Source organism: Erythrolamprus reginae, unplaced genomic scaffold (genome assembly GCF_031021105.1).
Source record: "Erythrolamprus reginae isolate rEryReg1 unplaced genomic scaffold, rEryReg1.hap1 H_75, whole genome shotgun sequence".
NCBI lineage: Eukaryota > Metazoa > Chordata > Lepidosauria > Squamata > Dipsadidae > Erythrolamprus > Erythrolamprus reginae.
The window spans coordinates 49,616-72,041 of NW_027248534.1; the positions used below are offsets into that span (position 1 = coordinate 49,616).

The 22,426-nt window shown below is 47.1% G+C and overlaps 1 protein-coding gene across 1 annotated transcript in view; it reads left to right on the forward strand.

Moving 5' to 3' along the window:
* The window catches only part of LOC139155874 (amyloid protein-binding protein 2), a 69,074-nt gene that overhangs the window by 41,716 nt on the left and 4,932 nt on the right, over positions 1-22,426 (forward strand). The window contains exons 5-10 of the mRNA XM_070731215.1: positions 258-426; positions 13,190-13,279; positions 15,524-15,591; positions 15,699-15,804; positions 17,923-18,047; positions 21,400-21,485. Of these exons, the coding sequence (XP_070587316.1) occupies positions 258-426; positions 13,190-13,279; positions 15,524-15,591; positions 15,699-15,804; positions 17,923-18,047; positions 21,400-21,485 (644 nt within the window). The remainder of the gene's footprint in view (positions 1-257; positions 427-13,189; positions 13,280-15,523; positions 15,592-15,698; positions 15,805-17,922; positions 18,048-21,399; positions 21,486-22,426) is intronic.

Consider the following 22,426-nt stretch of genomic DNA (forward strand, 5'->3'; position numbering starts at 1 on the left):
GTTCAAAAGGAGATCACATGACCCCAGGACACTGCAGCCACCATAAATACAAGTCAGTTTGTAGCATCTCAATTTTGATCACATGACTGTAGGTATGCTGTAAAGGTGGTAAGTGTGAAAAATGGTGTAAGTCACATTTTTCAGTGCCGTTGTAACTTTGATTGGTCACTAAATGAACTGTTGTACGTTGAGGATCCTCTGTAGTCTTGTATGAGAAGTTCTGGGTCCTAAAACAATTTCCTGGATCTCTTCCCTAGGTTATTGCATGTCCGGAATGGCAACTGTAAATATCACTTGGGAGAAGAAACCTTCAAATTAGCACAATCCTATATGGAAAAACTAGCTGAGCACGGCCAGCAAGCCAACAAAGCTGCCCTCTACGGAGAGCTGTGCGCTCTCCTCTTTGCCAAGAGTCATTACGATGAGGTGAGTCTGAAAAACAGGCAGATGCTTTCTCTCCAAGCGAGAGTTTTGCTTTGAATTAACCGAGCCAACAGCGCAGCCACAGACAGATAGAAAATTGTTCTGTCGGGCTCTCTGGTAGAATCCTCCCAAAAATTTACAGGTACAAATTTCAGACACACACACGTTTGAAAATTCAAAACAATGTTCTTTATAATGAAAATTCACTTAAACCAAGCCCTCTTTTGGTATAGCAAAGAGCACTCGTCTCCAAACAAACTGGTAATTTGTACAAGTCCCTTATCAGTTCTGTGATACTTAGCTTGCAGCTGTGAGGCAATTCAAAGTCATTCTTTCACAAAGTGAAACACACTTTGCTCTGGTTTAGTTTCAAAGCGGGGAAAAATCAGCACACAAAAAGTCGAAGTCAGTAAAGCAGTCACGAAACACAACAATCAGATCATCCTCCACAAGGGCCAAATCCACAGGCTGCTCTTTATAGCAGCCTCACTAATGACCACAGCCCCACCCAACCACAGGTGGCCTCATTTTCTTTGATAATAATCTCTCAGTTGTTGTTGCCTATGCATCGCTCTCCGCATGCGTGGCTGTATCATTAACTCTTGTTCTGAATCCAAGGAGGAGCTAGATAATTGATCTCCTTCTGAGCTGTCTGCCACTCTCTCCTCCTCCCTGTCACTCATGTCTTCTTGGTCAGAGAAGCCTTCATCAGCAGATTCCACCGGGGGCAAACCAGGCCTGCAGCATGTGGGTGTCTCCCCCACATCCACAGTCCTTGGGACAGGAGCTGGGCCAGAGCTAACCACAACAGAAAGTGCTCCGATGATTTTGCAGCAAGATTCTCATGTGATGCAAACAGTGCTTGGGTAAAGTTAGCCTCCTTCCCAGGTGTAAATGTTGAGATCTGCAAGAACACTGAGTTTGTCTTGGCCCTAGTAAGGCCGGATTGGCAGGAACTGGCACTTCAGTTTCCAGCTATTGAGGTCTGGCTGTTGAGGTCTCCTTTCCACACCTTAGCCCAGTGATGGCGAAACTTTTCAGTACCGAGCGCCCAAACTGGAACGTGCGTTCATGTCTGTGCACCAGACCACCGGAAACCTGAAGACCAGCTGGTCAGCGCATGCATGTATGGGGTTTTTTGGCCAGTGTTTCCAGCCTAAAAAAGGCCCAGAAACAGCCTGAAAAAATGATCTGGGTTTTGGTCGTTTTCCGGCCTTTTTCCTTTACTCAGGCACTCACAAAGACCAGCTGAAATGCACACTGGAAACCAGAAGAGCAGCTGGCAACTGCGTGTGTGCCCACAGAGTGGGCTCTGCATGTCTGGAGGACAGAAGGAAAAGGGGGGACACGATCGAAACATTTAAATATGTCAAAGGGTTAAATAAGGTTCAGGAGGGAAGTGTTTTTAATAGGAAAGTGAACACAAGAACAAGGGGACACAATCTGAAGTTAGTTGGGGGAAAGATCAAAGGCAACGTGAGAAAATATTGTTTTACTGAAAGAGTAGTATATCCTTGGAACAAATTTCCAGCAGACATGGTTGGTAAATCCACAGTAACTGAATTTAAACATGCCTGGGATAAACATATATCCATTGTAAGATAAAATACAGAAAATAGTATAAGGGCAGACTAGATGGACCATGAGGTCCTTTTCTGCCGTCAGTCTTCTATGTTTCTATGTCAGCTGTGGCACATATGCCACAGGTCCGCTATCACGGCCTTAGCCATTATTCCTTGGCCTCAGCCAGCCTTTATTTATTTATTTATTTATTTTATTTATTCGATTTTTATGCCGCCCTTCTCCTTAGACTCAGGGCGGCTTACAACATGTTAGCAATAGCACTTTTTAACAGAGCCAGCATATTGCCCCCACAATCCGGGTCCTCATTTGACCCACCTCGGAAGGACGGAAGGCTGAGTCAACCTTGAGCCGGTGATGAGATTTGAACCGCTGACCTACAGATCTACAGTCAGCTTCAGTGGCCTGCAGTACAGCATTCTACCTGCTGCACCACCCCGGCTCTTAAAACTCTTTTCCTTTGATTTCAGCACCGAACCTCTATTTATATAATTGTTTGTTTGTTAGCTTGCTTGTTTGTTTGCTTGTTTCTTTGTCAAATATGTACAAGATAGCAGGTATAGGTATACTGTAAACGTACAGATAAGCAAAGCAATTACAGATAAATGAGGTCAATAGGACAGTAAAACAGAGGCAGTAGGCATAATGGTGCACTTTTGCACACCTCTTAGGAATTTATTTATTTATTTTATTTATTTATTAGATTTCTAGGCCGCCCCTCTCCGTAGACTCGGGGCGGCTAACAACAATAATGAAACAACATGTAACAAATCTAATATTTAAAATAATTAAAAGACCCTTTTTTAAAAACCGAACATACACACAAACATACCATGCATAAATTGTATAAGCCTAGGGGGAAGGGAATATCTCAATTCCCCCATGCCTGACGACAGAGGTGGGTTTTAAGGAGCTTATGAAAGGCGAGGAGGGTGGGGGCAATTCTGATCTCTGGGGGGAGCTGGTTCCAGAGCAGCGGTCCCCAAACTACGGCCCGCATGCCGGATGCGGCCCAACGAGGTCTTTTAACCGGCCCGCGGCAGCTCACGAGATTTTACTGGTCGATAAAATAAGCTCCCGAATCTCCTGTCAACTCACCGCGGTCGGCTGCTCAGCGAGGAGAAGGTGGAGAGGCAAGGGGGCGGGGAGGAAAGCGGGCCTGCATTGGCCCCTTCCTTTGTCGCCTTTAGGGAGAGAAACTGTTGCTGCCCTATGGCAGAGCAGCAACAGTTCCTCTCCCTAAAGACGAGAAAGAAATTGGCCAATTGCAGGCCCGCTTTCCTCCCCGCCCCCTTGCCTCTCCACCTCCTCCCCTCCTCCTCCGTGGTGAGTGGACGTGAAACTCATGAAAAGGCGATTGGCAATTGAAAAACTGTCCACTGAAAGTCACAGCTAAGTGCACCATGGCTAAGTTTGTGTGTGTGGGGGAGGCGGCTGCTTGAAAACCCCTGACCTCCATCGCCTCCCCCCCACGGCACAAGGCGAGCACACCTCGCCGCTGACACAGGCGGCGGGGACTGCCCTGTCCCCCTATCCCCCCTGCGCAAAACTACGCAGCCCCAGATCGCTCACTTCTCCAGGCAGCAAAGCCGACTGCCCGGCTTTGCTGGCTGATGCAGGAAAGGAAAGCGTCACATTTTAAAAGCACGCCACTTTCTGGGACTCCGGCGCCGTGGTGGCCTTCAAGCGCGGCCCTTCGCGGCGCCCCACCACCCCTTCCTGCAGGAAGAGATCGGGCACTTTACCGGGAGGTGGAGGCGGCGTGGGGCCGGACGCTGGGTGCCGGGGAGGGCGAAGGAGTGGACGCGCCTCTCAGCTGCAGAGCCGAACGGGGGCAGAGATCAGCAGCGGAGTCCGGCGCTGGGGCCATGCGGGACCGCTCATCCAGGCGCGCGTGGACCGGCAAGCCTTGATGAGCGGTCCCGCATGGCCCCAGGCCCCCAGCGCCGGACTCCGCTGCTGATCTCTGCCCCCGTTCGGCTCTGCAGCTGAGAGGCGCGTCCACTCCTTCGCCCTCCCCGGCACCCAGCGTCCGGCCCCACGCCGCCTCCACCTCCCGGTAAAGTGCCCGATCTCTTCCTGCAGGAAGGGGTGGTGGGGCGCCGCGAAGGGCCGCGCTTGAAGGCCACCACGGCACCGGAGTCCCAGAAAGTGGCGTGCTTTTTAAATGTGACGCTTTCCTTTCCTGCATCAGCCAGCAAAGCCGGGCAGTCGGCTTTGCTGGCTGGAGAAGCGAGCGATCTGGGGCTGCGTAGTTTTGCGCAGGGGGACAGGGGGACAGGGCAGTCCCCGCCGCCTGTGTCAGCGGCGAGGTGTGCTCGCCTTGTTCCGTGGGGGGGAGGCGATGGAAGTCAGGGGTTTTCAAGCAGCCGCCTCCCCCCCACACAGAGATAAGAGAGAGAAAGAAAGAGAGGGACAGAGAGAAAGAAAGAGGGACAGAGAGAAAGAAAGAGGGACAGAGAGAAAGAAAGAGAGGGACAGAGAGAAAGAAAGAGACAGAGAAAGAAAGAGAGGGACAGAGAGAAAGAAAGAGGGACAGAGAGAAAGATAGAGAGGGTCAGAGAAAAAGAAAGAGGGACAGAGAAAAAGAAAGAGAGGGACAGAGAAAAAGAAAGAGAGGGACAGAGAGAAAGAAAGAGGGACAGAGAAAGGGAGAGAGAGAAAGAGAGAAAGGTAGAGAGAAAGAGGGAGAGAGAAAGAGAGTGAGTGAGAGAAAGAGAAGAGAAAGAAAGAGAGAGGGGGGAGAGAAAGAGGGAAAGATAGAGAGGGAGAGAGAAAGGAAGAGGAGAGATAGAAAGGGAGAGAGAGAGAAAGGAGGAGACAGAGAGAGGGAGAGAGAAAGAGGGAGAGATACAAAGAGAGTGAGTGAGAGAAATAGAGAAGAGAGAGAAAGAAAGAGAGAGAGAGGACAGAAAGAAAGAGAGAGAACTAGAAAGACAGAAGGAGAGAGAGAGAGGAAGAATAAATATTAAATATTGTATTTGTTCCCATTTTGTTTTTTACTTTAAATAATGTATGTGCAGTGTGCATAGGGATTTGTTCACACATTTTTTTAATAGTCCGGCCCTCCAACAGTCCGAGGGACAGTGAAGTGGCCCCCTGTGTAAAAAGTTTGGGGACCCCTGTTCCAGAGGGTCGGGGCCGCCACAGAGAAGGCTCTTCCCCTGGGTGCCGCCAGACGACATTGTTTAGTTGACGGGACCCGGAGAAGGCCAACTCTGTGGGAATTAGCTGGTCGCTGGGATTCGTGCGGCAGAAGGCGGTCCCGGAGGTATTCTGGTCCGGTGCCATGAAGGGCTTTACAGGTCATAACCAACACTTTGAATTGTGACCGGAAATTGATCGGCAGCCAATGCAGACTGCGGAGTGTTGGTGTAACATGGGCATACTTAGGGAAACATAGAAACATAGAAGTCTGACGGCAGAAAAAGACCTCATGGTCCATCTAGTCTGCCCTTATACTATTTTCTGTATTTTATCTTAGGATGGATATATGTTTATCCCAGGCATGTTTAAATTCAGTTACTGTGGATTTATCTACCACGTCTGCTGGAAGTTTGTTCCAAGGATCTACTACTCTTTCAGTAAAATAATATTTTCTCCAATGCACTGCTGCGGAGAGTCCAACATGGGTGATACTTCAGCCTGATTGGTTAGGGACTGAGTTAAATTATAATATTAATTGGCTCCGCCCTGTAGCCACCCCCTTATAGCTCAGTTAAAAAAACTCAGTCGTAGTGATAGGGACTTGAGTTTTTCCTTCTCTTTCAGTTTTTAGTAGTTTAATAAGATTGTGAAAATTTCGAGTGTTGAATGTATTAATAAATATTTGAATTAATGTTTTTCTCCTTTTTCCCTCTTTTTTCTCTCTTTACAGAGACAAGAATGGATTGGAGCAGTCAGGGGCCTACCCCCCGAGGGTACACCCTGCAACTATTTACCTCCTCAGAGCTCGTTCCCCCCGTGGGAGCAGCTCAGAGGAACGGCTTCCCCTTGGCTGGGTCCCTGACCTCCGTGGCCAGACCCCTCCTTTTGCCTTGGGTGGATTTCAAGCCGTTTGTAACCCTGGGGCCCCTGGCCTCCGGGGCCATGCCTCAGAGAGCTCGGAGGGGCGAAGGTACTTATGCCTCAGCGGCAATCCCCCCCCCTCCCTTACTCATTTCTGAGCTCACCGGGCTGCTTGCATTCGCTCAAAGAGCTGCGGAGAGGTTTCCCTGCCTGCCGCCGCAGAATCGCCGATTTCGGCGGCGCCGCTTCAAACGGCCGACTCACAGCTGATTTGGGGAGATCGGCTCGCCTGATAAGCGCTCGCACGGAGCGCGGAAGCCTCGATTCGCCGCAAGCTTCTGGCAGGCTAGCAGGGGGGAAGATGGCCAAGGAGGCAGAAAGGCACAGGTCCCGGTCTATTTGGCGTGTAGGTTTCAACCGCCAGGGAATAAAAGTTCCCGCCATAATGACAGCGCCCGCCATTTTGGGCTACCGGAACTGGCCTGGCTAGCCAAGAAACGCCCTCTTTGCTATAGGGCAGCGCCATTTTGTGTGTCTGAGGAGAGCGAGATCGTTAGCTGCGTACTAGCTGTGACTGTGAGACACAAATTCTCATTACAACGTGAGTGAATTTTTTCTGTAATGGCTGAGCAAGCTGTCAGTGCCCCGGCTGAGGTCATGTCTGGGAGGGAGGAAGCTCCAAAGGCGAGCACGAAGTCTACCTCCTCCAAAGCCAAAGCTAAGGCCTCCTCCTCATCATTGAAGGAGGCAGAGAGGAAGATTCGGGCACTAGAGGTGCAGCTGGAGGCCGCCCAGAGGCAGGCCTCGCTGGTTCCTTCACCTCCTCCCCCAACCACAACCCCAACTATGCCACAATTGCAGCATTGGCTACCTGGTTGTTCCCCGGGCATTCAGAGGGGTTTTGCAGCATCAGTCCACAGCATTGAGCTGTCCCCGAGCAGACAGACTACCAGCCTGCCTACCGAAACTGTCAATAGGCAGGAGTTCCTGCTGCCTCAGCCAAATCCTTGGGGAGCAGGAGGCTACCAACAACCGGCATATGCTGCTACCTTGCCATCTGCAACCTTTACCCCATCGGCTGCGGGGCTCAGGGTAAATGAAACATGGCAATCTATGCCTCCAGCCCTGCAGGAGATGCTAGCTTGTGCTTATACTCAGGGCATGGCCGTGGGGCCCCAGAAACCTGTGTTGCAGCAAGCAAGGCCGCCCAGAAGGGATCTCTGGTCAGCTCCACAGGCTCCTGACTTCCCCCTGGATGCTGAGATGGATGAGGAGGAAGGGGAGTCTGACCATGAGTGTGAGCTGTCGGAGGATGAGGGCCCTCCTCCTGACCAACCTGCCTCAGCAATGCTTTTCAAGCCGGCCTTATTCGACGTTCTATTGCGAAAAGCGAAACAAGTGGCCGCCTTATCCGCAGCATCAAAACCAACCGAGGCAACAACCGGCACACAACCTGCAGTGCGCCTATTTACGGAACCTCAGACGGAATCATGCCACATACCGTCATCACAGATATTCTTGGACAATATCAAGAGACCGTGGCAACAACCGGCGGCTGCTCAGGGTCCATCAATGTTGGACAGGAAGATGTACACTTTCGACCCGGCCATTGAGGACGTGCTAGCCTTTCCGACCATTGACCAGCCGGTGGCTAGCTTAGTCTCCAGCGCGTTAGTTCCATCTGAACTCGCAGAAGGCCTCAAGCCGGACGACAAGAGAGCCGAGACATTAATAAGAAAGACCCATCTGATGGCTTCGTGGGCCTTAAGAGCGTCGCTGTCCGCCTCGTTCTTCAATAGGGCTTGCATTCTCTGGTTGCAGGAGATGCAGGCCAGGGTAGGGCCGGAGGAAGGACGCCTACGACAGGACATAGGCAAGCTTCTTTTGGCTTCGGAGTTCTCGGCTGACGCTACCTTGACCGCAACTAAGTTTGCTTCCCGAGCGATGGCAGCCACACTGTCCTCCAATAGGTTGCTCTGGTTGCGTTCTTGGCAAGCAGACACAAAATCTAAGTGGCGGCTTGCTTCTGCTCCTTACCATGGGGCAGAGCTCTTTGGTCAGACCTTGGATAAAGTCCTTATAGAGGATAAGGACAAGAAGAAGGTCCTGCCTAAGTCTACCAAGCGAGCGGATCGTCGCCATACTCCGTTTTACCGCCGTCAGCCCTTTCGTCAAGAGCCTGCTACGGCGGGCACATCTAATCCAAGACCGTACTCAACGGGTTTCCATCAGAGCTCGTTCAGGGGCAACAGAGGGGGCTACAGTTACAGAGGGCGGCAGTATCAGCAAACCAAAAAGCCCTTTGGGAATGCAGGCCAGAAAGGGTTCCGCAGCCAAAAGTGACTGCATTACCGAGGTTCAAATCGGGGGCCGCCTTCAGGCATTCTCATCCATTTGGGAAGGCTCCACCACGGACCCTTGGGCCATCAGCACCGTTCGCCAAGGCCTCCGGCTCAATTTCCTCTGTTTGCCCCGCCAACGTTTTGTTCAATGCCCTTGGATCACATGCCCCCACAAGAGACTTCTTCTTCACCAAGAGATCTTGCACCTGGAAGACATCGGGGCCATAGAGCCGGTTCCCTTGGAACAGAGGGGACAGGGCTACTACTCGGTAGTATTCGTGGTACCCAAGACTTCAGGGGGGTGCAGGCTTATTCTAAACCTGAGGCAGCTCAATGTGTACATAAGGTATGTAAGGTTCAAGATGCACTCACTCCGTACGATACTTTCTTGCATCAGGAGGGGAGACTTCATGACCTCAATAGACCTGAAGGAGGCCTACCTGCATATACCTGTACACACGGCACATCGACAGTTCCTCAGGTTCTGTGTCAACGAGCGCCATTACCAGTACCGGGCGATGCCGTTCGGGTTGTCATCGGCGCCCAGGACGTTCACGAAACTTCTGGACATCCTGACAGCTTCTCTAAGATCCAGTTCGGTGCGCCTCATGGCCTACCTGGACGATATTATTATTCTGTCCAGGACTCCAGAGAGAGCTCGAGCGGACCTGCAGTTGACAATTCAGACCTTGGAAGATCACGGGTTTACTGTCAACTTTCCAAAAAGTCATCTCAGCCCCACGACCCGTCTTCAACATCTGGGAGCAGTGATAGACTCCCACCTGGGCGAGGTATTCCTTTCAGAGGAACGCCAGATGAAGATTCGGGACATGGTAACGTTTCTTTGCCATCGACAGCGTGTGACCTTGGCTCTACTGTCTCAGATATTAGGGTCATTCGTCTCATGCATAGACATAGTCCCTTGGGCCAGATTCCACACCAGACCCCTGCAGTGGTTCCTCCTCCCATACCAACGGAGTCGAGCGAGCCACTCACAGCGTCTGGTATCGATCCCAGGGAGCGTCAAGAAGTCACTCCCATGGTGGCGCTCATCCGCGCTTCTTCGAGGCTCCCCCTTCCTAAAGCAGAGGGAGGTGGTTATCACCACGGACGCGAGCCTCAGAGGCTGGGGGGCTCACTCAGAGACTCAAGTGGCTCAAGGATTGTGGACATTGACAGACTTGACAGACAACCATATCAATTTGCTGGAACTGAGGGCAGTCTTTCTGGCTCTTCAAGCATTCTTCGAGGAGTGTCAGGACTCTCACGTGTTAATTCTCACCGACAACGTGGCGACTCGCTCCCACTTGAATCATCAGGGAGGGACGAGGTCCGCCAGACTGATGCGAGAGACAAATACGCTGTTCGCGTGGGCGGAGACACACCTGCTTTCTGTCAGAGCGGAACACATCTCCGGGGTGGACAACGTCCAGGCGGATTGGCTCAGCCGGTCCACTCTTCAACCAGCCGAGTGGCGTTTGGGGGATCACGCATTTCGGGAGGTGACAAGGAGGTATGGGACTCCGCGGGTGGACTTATTTGCCACGGCAGAAAACACACATCTGCCTCGCTTTTTCTCTCGTTTCCCTTGTCCGAAAGCAGAGCAGATCAACGCCCTCAGGAGTCCCTGGCCGGAGGGCCTATTGTATGCGTTCCCTCCGATATGCCTCATTCACCGAGCAGTGGCCAAGATGATTGCAGAGAGGGCCGAGGTAATATTCATCGCCCCTTATTGGCCGCGCCGCCCATGGTTTGCGGACTTGATGGACCTGTCAATCGCACCGCCATGGCGTCTTCCGATCAACCTTGTCTCACTGTCCCAGGGATCGGTCTATCATCCAGACCCCCAATGGTGGCAGCTTGCCGCCTGGCGCTTGAGGGGGACAGATTAAGGTCAGCTGCGCTCCCTCAAGCGGTCATTTCAACTATACAAGCGGCACGTAGGCCTTCAACGACAAGGATTTATCAATCCACCTGGTCGGCCTTTCATAAATTCTGCCTTGCTTCTGGACTTGACCCCAAATTGGCATCGGTGGAACATGTTCTGTCCTTTCTACAAACTGGACTAGACAGGGGTCTCGCCCCCAACACCCTGCGCCGACACGTGGCAGCTATCTCCACCGTCGTCAAGATGACAGAGGGAGGACCAATTGGTCATCACCCGTGGGTGAGAGATTTTCTCAAGGGAGCGGCTAACCTGCGGCCTCGGACGGTACACAGGTTTCCGTCATGGGACCTTTCCTTTGTGTTGGATTCCCTGACGGCACCTCCCTTTGAGCCTCTACGCACCGTTTCCTTACGTCTTCTATCCTTCAAAACCGCCTTCCTGGTGGCCATCACATCAGCCAGGAGGGTGTCTGAGCTTGCGGCTCTCTCGGTAAGGCCCGACCTTTGTCTGTTTCACCGGAATCGTGTAGTTCTAAGACCTGACCCGACGTTCCTGCCCAAGGTCAACACCTTCTTCCACAGATCAACGGATATTGTGTTGCCAGACTTCTGTACCGGGGGTACCCATCCACTAGAGTTGCGCTGGCACAAGTTAGATGTCCACCGGGCGCTTAAAATTTATGTACGCCGGACTGCCAGTTTCCGTAACACGGAGGCCTTATTTGTATCCTTCGCGACAACTTCAAGGGGTACTAAGGTGTCTCCTACGTCGATTAGTAGATGGGTGACGTCATGTATTACTACAGCATATACTTCACGGTCCAGACCAGTTCCTGAGGGCATTACAGCTCACTCCACAAGGAGTGCGGCTACTTCGGCAGCATGGTCCTCTCAGGCACCTTTGGAGGACATCTGTTGAGTTGAGTTAATAAAATTGTGTTATTTGCACTACTCCTTCGTTTTTATTGACTGAGCTATAAGGGGGTGGCTACAGGGCGGAGCCAATTAATATTATAATTTAACTCAGTCCCTAACCAATCAGGCTGAAGTATCACCCATGTTGGACTCTCCTCGCAGTGCATCGAGAAGACCGTTCAGGTAAGTTTCAACGGTTCTTCTCATGTTGCTTTTGATCTTTCCCCCAACTAACTTCAGATTGTGTCCCCTTGTTCTTGTGTTCACTTTCCTATTAAAAACACTTCCCTCCTGGACCTTATTTAACCCTTTAATATATTTAAATGATTGCTCCCATGATTGCTCTCGCAGCTGCATTCTACATGATCTGGAGTTTCTGAACACTTTTCAAAGGTAGCCCCATGTAGAGAGAGTTACAGCGTTACAGGAATGGGGTGAGGTCGACAATAGATGGTCTAAGCCTCTGGTGTGTCTTGATTCAGTGGTCGGTCCTGCAACACTTAAAACAGTAGTACCTCAAGGCTCAAAGTTTGAATGCCCAAATGGACATGTATGAAAGAAGTGTGGGACGAGGTTGAACGTATTTATTTATTTGGGGGGTCCTTGGTGCTTTCTGAGCTTCTTTATTTTCTTGCAGACGTTTCATTACCCAAACTAGGTAATGTCATCAGTGCTGATATGTCAGGTAACATCACTAGCACTGATGACGTTACCTAGTTTGGGTAATGAAACGTCTGCAAGGAACCAACCAAGTTCAGGGAGCCCCACGGACCTCGCATGTCAATCCTGAGCTACAATATTCTTCTTTATTAGTTTTTGTTTGTTTACATTTCTATCCCTGCTTTATTATTTTGCAAGTCTCTCAAAATATGCATCCTCCTTCTATTTCCCCACAAAACAACTCTGTGATGTGGCTTTAGCTGAGAGAGAGTGACAGGCCCAAAGTCACCCAGCCGGTTTTCCTGCCCGATGTGGGAATAGAACTCATCGTCTCCTGGTGATTCGCTCAATGTCACCCAGCTGACTTTCATGCTTGAGACAGGACTAGTATTCACAACCTTCTGTCTACAGCTTCCACTTCTTTCCAGTAACATTCCCCAAGTTTAAGTTGTCCTTCCCCTCCCCCCCCCAAACAAACGATTCAAACATCCATCAAGTCCATCAAACATCATCAAAAAGAATCACCTTGAGATGAGATGTGTGAAAAACAAACCAAATCAGTAATTAAAATTAGTGTATTCCTGAAAACAGCTTCTGCATTCAGAACGATTCCCCCCAAAATCTGAGACTTTCATCACTGTGTCCAGATCTGGTAGCTTCCAGGCACTCTTGGGTTTTGTGCTTGACAATAAGGCAGCCTTGGTTGTGTTGATTGGGGATTATGGGCATTGACGTTTGCCTTCCCCAGAGGTCCCAGTTAATGTTCAATTCTGGAGACCTCACCTACAAAAAGATATTGACAAAATTGAACGGGTCCAAAGACGGGCTACAAGAATGGTGGAAGGTCTTAAGCATAAAACGTATCAGGAAAGACTTAATGAACTCAATCTGTATAGTCTGGAGGACAGAAGGAAAAGGGGGGACATGATTGAAACATTTAAATATATTAAAGGGTTAAATAAGGTCCAGGAGGGAAGTGTTTTTAATAGGAAAGTGAACACAAGAACAAGGGGACACAATCTGAAGTTAGTTGGAGGAAAGATCAAAAGCAACATGAGAAAATATTATTTTACTGAAAGAGTAGTAGATCCTTGGAACAAACTTCCAGCAGATGTGGTAGATAAATCCACAGTAACTGAATTTAAACATGCCTGGGATAAACATATATCCATCCTAAGATAAAATACAGAAAATAGTATAAGGGCAGACTAGATGGACCATGAGGTCTTTTTCTGCCGTCAGACTTCTATGTTTCTATGTTTCTAATGGAAGATAGTTGTAAAATTGTTGGATGTGACCAGTGTGTGTTTCTTTGAAATCTCTATGGCCTTAGTAACAAATACTTTTCCAAACTCTTGTTGTGTACCTCACAGGCTTACAAATGGTGTATAGAAGCAATGAAGGAGATCTCGGTTGGTTTGCCTGTAAAAGTAGTTGTGGATGTTTTACGGCAAGCCTCAAAGGTAAGTTGAACAATTTATTTTATTTATTTATTCGATTTTTTAATGTCGCCCTTTTCCTTAGACTCAGGGCTGCTTTCAACATGTTAGCAATAGCACTCTTTAACAGAGTCAGCATATTGTCCCCACAATCCGGGTCCTCATTTTACCCACCTCGGAAGGATGGAAGGCTGAGCCAACCTTGAGCCGGTGATGAGATTTGAACCGCTGACCTACAGATCTACAGCCAGCTTTAGTGGCCTGTAGTACTGCACTCTACCTGCTGCACCACTCCGGCTCATTGCTTCTTGTTCTACCCTCAGGTGCTTTGGGAGAATAACCTGACTCCCTCTTCTTTGTGGCAACCCCTGTGATATTGAAAGACTGCTATCATGTCTCCCCTAGTCCTTCTTTTCATTAAACTAGCCATGCCCAGTTCCTGCAACCATTCTTCACATATTTTAGCCTCCAGTCCCCTAATCCTTTTTGTGGCTCTTCTCTACACTCTTTCCAGAGTCTCCACATCTTTTTTTGCATTGTGGTGAGCAAAACTGAATGCCTTATTCCCAGGGTGGCCTTACCAAGGCCTTATATAGTGGTATGAACACTTCACGTGATCTTGATTCTATGATGAGGGTGAAGTTTCGTTCATGTGACTGGGGTAATGGCAGCTGTCTTGCAAGTGGGGGAAATGGTCCTAAGTCACATTTGTCATCACCATTTTCAGTTCGAGCGGTCACGGAACTAATGGTTGTAATTATTATTATTATTATTATTATTATTATTATTATTATTATTAATTATTATTATTATTTTATTATTATTATTTTATTATTATTATTATTATTATTATTATTATTATTATTATTATTAATAAAACTGTTCCTAAAGGCAGAGGGACGAATACAGGTACTCCTCAACTTATGACCACAATTGAGCCCAAAAATTTATGTTTGCTAAAAAAGACATTTGTTAAGTGAGTTTTGCCTCTTTTTACGACCTTTGTTACCATGGTTGTTAAGTGAATCACTGCAGTTTTTACAGTTAGTAACACAGTTGTTAGGTGAATCTGGCTTCCCCATTGACTTTGTTTGTCAGTAGGTCGCTAAAGGGGATCACATGACCTTGGAACACCGCAACTGTTATAAATTCACACCAGCTGCCAAAGCCTCTGAATTTTCATCATGTGACCATAGGGATGCTTCTAAGTGTGAAAAATGCTCATAAGTCATTTTTTTCCAGTGCCATTGTCACTTTGAGCAGTCAATAAATGAACTGCCCTGAGTCATTCGGGATTGGGCGGCATAGAAGTCAAATAAGGAGATTGTGATCCCCTTATATAGAGCGCTGGTGAGACCACATTTGGAATACTGTGTTCAGTTCTGGAGACCTCACCTACAAAAAGATACTGACAAAATTGAACGGGTCCAAAGACAGGCTACAAGAATGGTGGAAGGTCTTAAGCATAAAACGTATCAGGAAAGACTTCATGAACTCTATCTGTATAGTCTGGAGCAGTGTTTCCCAACCGTGGCAACTTGAAGAGATCTGGACTTCAACTCCCAGAATTCCCCAGCCAGCGAATGCTGGCTGGGGAATTCTGGGAGTTGAAGTCCAGATCTCTTCAAGTTGCCAAGGTTGGGAAACACTGGTCTGGAGGACAGAAGGAAAAGAGGGGACATGATCGAAACATTTAAATATGTTAAAGGGTTAAATAAGGTCCAGGAGGGAAGTGTTTTTAATAGGAAAGTGAACACAAGGACAAGGGGACACAATCTGAAGTTAGTTGGGGGAAAGATCAAAGGCAACAGGAGAAAATATTATTTTACTGAAAGAGTAGTAGATCCTTGGAACAAACTTCCAGCAGACGTGGTTGGTAAATCCACAGTAACTGAATTTAAACATGCCTGGGATAAACATATATCCATTGTAAGATAAAATACAGGAAATAGTATAAGGGCAGACTAGATGGACCATGAGGTCTTTTTCTGCTGTCAGTCTTCTATGTTTCTATAAATAAATAAATAAATTTATTAATTGGATTTGTATGCCGGCCATCTCCGAGGACTCGGGGCGGCAAACAATAAACAATATACAATAAACTGTTGTAACTCGAGGACTACGTGTACCTAAACATTGACTGCCTACACACTCTGTAGTTGAGATCACAGGTTGTGTTTTGGGACCTCTTGAGGTGTGGGGGATAGCAGACAAGACAGCCCTTTGAATATCCATGGAGCCTTAATCTCTTAATTTCTTCTGTTTTAGGCTTGCGTTGTGAAACGTGAATTTAAGAAAGCTGAGCAGTTGATAAAACATGCAGTGTACTTAGCACGGTATGTAAGAGGTCTCTTCAAATGCTACAACCTGCTCGGTCCTTTTGGGAAAATTTTGTGATGTTCTTAACCTGGAGTGTTTTTGTTCTTTTGTTTTAATCTTTCAGGGAGCATTTTGGAGCCAAGCATCCTAAATATTCGGACACACTACTTGACTATGGATTTTATTTACTCAATGTAGATAACATATGCCAGTCAGTTGCCATTTATCAGGTACGGTTTTGATTTTGTAATTTATCGCAAGCCAGTAAGTATATGTTACTGTTGTATGCCATGCTTTCTTCTCCATAATAGAATAGAATAGAATAGAATTTTATTGGCCAAGTGTGATTGGACACACAAGGAATTTGTCTTGCTGCATATGCTCTCAAAGAATCATGTGGTACAACACTCAATGATTGTCATAGGGGTCAAATAAGCAATGAAGAAACAATCAATATTAATAAAAAATCTTAGGATACAAGCAACAAGTTACAGTCATACAGTCCTAAGTGGGAGGAAAAGGATGATAGGAATGATGAGAAAAACTAGTAGAATAGAATAGGAATAGTTAATAGAAAAGTGAACACAAGAGCAAGGGGACACAATCTGAAGTTAGTTGGGGGAAAGATAAAAAGCAACGTGAGAAAATATTATTTGACTGAAAGAGTAGTAGATCTAGAGTAGTAGTAAACCTCAATGTGATGACGACATGTACACTTCCAAGCCAATAGAGAAACCGGCTGCATTTCATCCCTGGTAAAAATTATATATTGGTAGTCCTCGACATACAACCACAATAGAGCCCCAAAATTCTGTTGCTAAACGAGGCAGTTAAGTGAATTTTTCCCTATTTTATCTTTCTTGGGACGGTTGTTAAATAAATCACTGCGGTTGTTAAGTGAATCATGCAGTCATTAAGCAAATCTGGCTTCCACCATTACTTTGCTAGTTGGAAACTAGCTGGGATGGTTGCAAATGGTGATCCCATGATGCCTGTATATAAAATGATGACTGATGATTGGGTAATGAAACGTCTGCAAGAAAACCACCATGCTCAGAGAGCACCAAGGCCCCCACATTATAAAATAAAACATACAGTTGGTAGTATTATTCTACCTCCCTTTGGATGGAAAAGAAAAGAGTAAGGGGGGTTATACTGTCACCTCTTCACTTGTTCCCTTTGATGTGATACTTGACCTTGGCCAAATTCCATTGGAATGTTCCAAGTAAAGCTGTCTTATCCCAAACTTGGAACAAGTTTCCTCTTTTCAGTCTTACATGCTTAGTTAAGGCGATGGCATCCATGCTATGTCTATGGAGATACTCAGTCATCCAAGTCATAGTTGTCCCAAAACTGCTTTTTCAGAAGTCATCTGGACTTTCTTGGGTTTTTTTTCTTTGAAGACATTTTAGTTTAGTTTAGTTTAGTTTTATTGGATTTATATGCCGCCCCTCTCCGAAAACTCAGGGCGGCTAACAGCAATCATAAACAATATACAGTAATAATCCAATACTAAAAGCGAATTAAAAAAACCCTTAATATAAAAAACCAAACATACATACAAGCATAACATACATACAATTGTAAAGGCCTAGGGGGATAAGGAATCTTAATTCCCCCATGCCTGGCGGCAGAGGTGGGTTTTAAGTAGCTTGCGAAAGGCAAGGAGGGTGGGGGCAATTCTAATCTTGGGGGGGAATTGGTTCCAGAGGGCCGGGGCCGCCACTGAGAAGGCTCTTCCCCTTGGTCCCGCCAAGCGGCATTGTTTAGTTGACGGGACCCGGAGAAGACCCACTCTGTGGGACCTAATCGGTCGCTGGGATTCGTGCGGCAGAAGACGGTCCCTGAGATAATCTGGTCTGGTGCCATGAAGGGCTTTATAGGTGATAACCAACAGTTTGAATTGTGACTGGAAGCTGATCGGCAACCAATGCAGACTGCGGAGTGTTGGTGTAACATGGGCATATTTGGGAAAGCCCATGATTGCTCTCGCAGCTGCATTCTGCACGAGCTGAAGTTTCTGAACACTTTTCAAAGGTAGCCCCATGTAGAAAGCGTTACAGTAGTCGAGCCTCAAGGTGATTTTGCCTCTCATCTAAGAAGCTTCCTCAGTTCTGTTGAAGCTGAAGAAGCTTCTTGGATGAGAAGCGAAGGTCCAGTTGCCTTTTGAAAAAAACACACTTGGGACAAGTCCCTATGATGTTAAAACATGCTGTACAAGAATGTAATCAACCCTAGGATAAGGGGCAGAAGATTCTGTTTGCAACTAGTTTGGTATGTAAAAAGAAAGTATTTTGACTGCAAATTGAGTTACTGGCTTAGATATTTTTTTGCACAAATCATTTCAGACAGCCTTGGACATCAGACAATCGGTGTTCGGCGGCAAAAACATCCATGTAGCTACAGCTCATGAAGACCTAGCATACTCTTCTTATGTTCACCAATACAGTTCGGGAAAATTTGATAATGCACTGTGAGTATTGTATTCATTTAGGACCCAAACAATTTGGTTCTTTATTTCAAAGTCCATTCTGAAGTTGGAAAATTGTATGTTTTGCTCTGATGGTAAATTTCAGAACTCATTTCATCCAGTGTGACAGATAATGCTTTACAGCCCTCTCTAAGCGGTTTACAGAGAGTAAGCATCTTGCCCCCAGCAATCTGGGTCCTCATTTTATCCACCTCAGAAGGATGGAAAGCTGAGTCAACCTAGAGCCTGGTGAGATTCGATCTGCCAAATTGCTGGCAGACGGTGGTCAGCAGAAGTAGTTTGCAGTACTGCACTCTTAGCACTACACACCGAGGTTAACTCTGCCCATCACCAGTAAGTTTGAATCTCATCAGGCTCAAGGTTGACTCAACCTTCCAATCCTCCGAGGTGGGTAAAATGAGGACTCTTGTTGGGGGCAAGGGGCTGATGTCAGGCCGAAGCCAGAATGCTTGGAGGTCTTGGCCTGCCCCATTATGCAATGTTACGTTCTTTTGGAATGTTTTTTGCGGTAGGAAGTTGGGAGGGGCGGTTGCATGAGGAGTTAGAGGTAGACAAAACGAAATCCTTTTAGCGTTTCAAGGTTATCTTTTGTCAGCGGGTGGAAGAAGACGGACGTGCACGGACCTGATGGAAGAAGATTAGTGATCCATGTGATGAACCTGTGCGTGTGGGACAGGAGAATGAACTGTAACCTGGAAGTAGAAATCCTGGGAAAATCAGATTTGGGGTTCCCCAGAGACGTGCCAAGATGACCCTAAGAATAAATTGGAACTTTGAGGAAGTCTTTGCATTGGACTCTGATTTAAACTTAGATGTTAATTGGAACACTGACAGTGGACCCTGTAAACTACTTAGAGCAGAGGTCTCTTAAAGCTTTGCTGGCTGGGAAATTCTACGAGTTTAAGTCTGCCAGGCTTAAAGTTGCCAAGGTTGGAGACCCCTACCTTAGAGAGGACCGTAAAAGCATTGCGAAGCAGTATATAAGCCTAAATGCTATTGTCTGTTGTTAACAAATGTTTCACTTAACAAGAAATATTGGGCTCAATTGTTGTTGTAAGTTGAGAAGTTCAACGGTTGCGGGATTCCTGGGCACTTCACCTCCCTTTGTGACCAGCCCAGCCAGCTTCTGGCAAGGAAAACCAAAGAGAGAATCTGGATGATTCATTTAGCCCCTGCACCGCTTTGCTTAACAACCGTGGCAAAAAGATCGTAATAATCAGGCATGGTTCCCAATTGTGGTCCTAAGTTGAGGACTCCCTATAGAACAAAATCAGGCTATTCACATTTTAAAACAAGTACAGGTAGTCCTTGACTTACAACCACACTTCAGTACAGGGTATATATATGTTGCTAAGTGGAAGGTTGGTTCTGTGGGTTATGCCCCGGTTTATGACTTTTCTTCTGGCAAGCAGAGTCCGTGGAGAATCCTGACGCTGCGGTAATTAACTTAACATCTGGATGTAAAATGGGACCAGATTAATTTAACTTATCTCACACATAGCAACAGAAATTTTGGGTTCAATTGTGATTGTAAATCCAGGATTACGTGTATACAATCTGGAGGTCAGAGTTAAGATTCACAACTCTGTGAATCTTAAAAATACTTTATCTCATGGGCCCAGGGTATCCCAGAACCATCTCATAGCCCAGCAGAAGGGCTTACTTCAGATCCCATCAGCCAAAGAATTTCAGCTGGCAGGGTCCAGGAGAAGAGCCTTTTTTGCTGTGGCCCCTGCCCTTCAACTTGCCTTTTAGCTTTTCTATTTAATTCTTCTAATTTTTTAATTGATTCTTAATTGATTCTTGACAAATGTATCTTTTTGAGTGCATATGCACCAAAGACAATATTTTTCTGTGTCCAATCACACTTGGCCAATAAACAACTCCTGCAAATCAGGGAGTTCTTCAGATAGTAATTAATGTCCCAGTCGCATTGTAGCTTGACTACTGCAATGTCTCTAGATGGGGCAGCCCTTAAAGACCATCCGGAAGCTTCCAATTGCTCCAGCAAGCAATGATGGGCATGCCTCCGGATATCCATATAAGACTTCTGCTTCATGTGCTGAATTGGTTGCTAGTTTGCTTCTGGGTACCAGTCCAGAAGATTCCATAAGTTACACAGTGCAGTGTTTCTCAACTTTTGTCTACTTTGGATGGGCTTCAACTTGTCTAAGTTGGGTAGACTTCAACTCCCAAAGTTCCCCAGCCACCTTGAGGAATTCTGGGAGTTGAAGTCCATCCATCTTAAAGTGGCCAAGGTTGAGAAAGAGTGGTCTAGTGAGTGATAGCCGCATATTCTCCGGGACGTGCTCTTCCCCTCGCTGGGCATGGTGCTAGTGGCGGCGGCGGCGGCAAAGTTCTCCAGTCGCCTAACAGCTGAGACGCACTCCTCGGCTTGATCCATGTTGGGGAATCCCAGGGATTCCCTCAAGACTCCCAGTGGGGAGGGGCGGACCCCCCCCACCTTCGGCTTGCAGCCGGGTTTGGCCACAGAGGCCAGGGACCCCAGGCTGGTCGCTCCTCTCCGGGGCTACTCCCTCTGAGGGAAGAGGCCCCTGAGGAGAAATGACGGGGGTGGTGCCCGCGGAGGGCAGAGACCTCTTCTGGAACATCTCCAGAAATCTGAAAATCAAAGAAGAAAACATTAAAAAGGTACATTATTCTAAAATATAATCTATGTGAAAGGGTTAAATAAGGTCCAGGAGGGAAGTGTTTTTAATAGGAAAGTGAACACAAGAACAAGGGGACACAATCTGAAGTTAGTTGGGGGAAAGATCAAAAGCAACATGAGAAAATATTATTTTACTGAAAGTGTAGTAGATCCTTGGAACAAACTTCCAGCAGACGTGGTAGATAAATCCACAGTAACTGAATTTAAACATGCCTGGGATAAACATATATCCATCCTAAGATAAAATACAGAAAATAGTATAAGGGCAGACTAGATGGACCAGGAGGTCTTTTTCTGCCGTCAGACTTCTAGGTTTCTATCTTTATTAGAAGCAAAAAACAACAGTCTCTACACTTGGACTGAGTTTTTAAAACTGAGCTCATGGGGGCTGCAAGGGGGCGGTGCTTAGTTGTTATGATAATTAAACTCAGTCTCTACCAATGGGATGGGTGAAACTAGCCACGTTGGACTCTCCTTCCAAGTGCATCGAGAAGACCATTCAGGTAGGTACAACGGTCCTTTTCTATCACCAGGACATACAGTATTCTTTGTTTCAAGTGGAAAAGTCGTGGCTTTTCACCAAGCCACACAGATGGTCTAGCCAAGTCCCAGGATAAGGTCCAAGAGCTCAAGTTTTCCTCTTGCTTGTCTTTGATCTTCTAGATTCCACGCAGAACGTGCGATTGGCATCATCACCCACATCCTCCCAGAAGATCATCTGCTCCTGGCCTCCTCCAAAAGAGTTAAAGGTATTAATCTGCTGGCTGGATTTAGCTGCCACGGGAAGGAAACAGAAATGGCTACTAGTGGCTTTAGAGAATTCCACACTCAGAGGAAACAGTGATAAGTGAGATAAACCTTTGTGAGAGGTTTATCTCTCACAAAGAGAGCTAGTTTGGTCTAGTAGAAGTTAAGACACCAGGCTTGACACCAGGAGACCATGAATTCTAATCTCACCTTAGAGATGAAAACCAAGGTGATCACCAGGAGATAATAATAATAATAATAATAATAATATTGTTATTGTTGTTGTTGTTATTATTATTATTATTATTATTTATTGAATTTGTATGCCGTCCCTCTCCGCAGACTCGGGGCGGATAACAACAATAATAAACACAACATGTCCAATCCAGTAATAAAAAACAACTAAAAACTAACAACTAACCCCTATTATAAAACCGAACATACACACAAACATACCATGCATAACTTGTAATGGCCTAGGGGGAAGAGCTGTCTCAACTCCCCCATGCCTGGCGGTATAAATGAGTCTTGAGTAGTTTACGAAAGTCAGGGAGGGTGGGGGCAGTTCTAATCTCCGGGGGGGAGTTGGTTCCAGAGGGCCGGGGCCGCCACAGAGAAGGCTCTTCCCCATGGGCCCGCCAAACGACATTGTTTAGTCGATGGGACCCGGAGTAGGCCAACTCTGTGGGACCTTATCGGTCGTTGGGATTCGTGTGGTAGCAGGCGGTTCCGGAGGTAATCTGGTCCATTGCCATGCAGGGCTTTAAAGGTCATGACCAACACTTTGAATTGTGACCGGAAACTGATCGGCAGCCAATTCAAGCCACGGAGTGTTGAAGAAACGTGGACGACTTTTGGAAGCCCCACGATGGCTCTCGCGGCTGCGTTCTGACATGAAAGTCAACGTGGTGACTTCACCAGGAGATTGGGGGTTCCAGTCCCG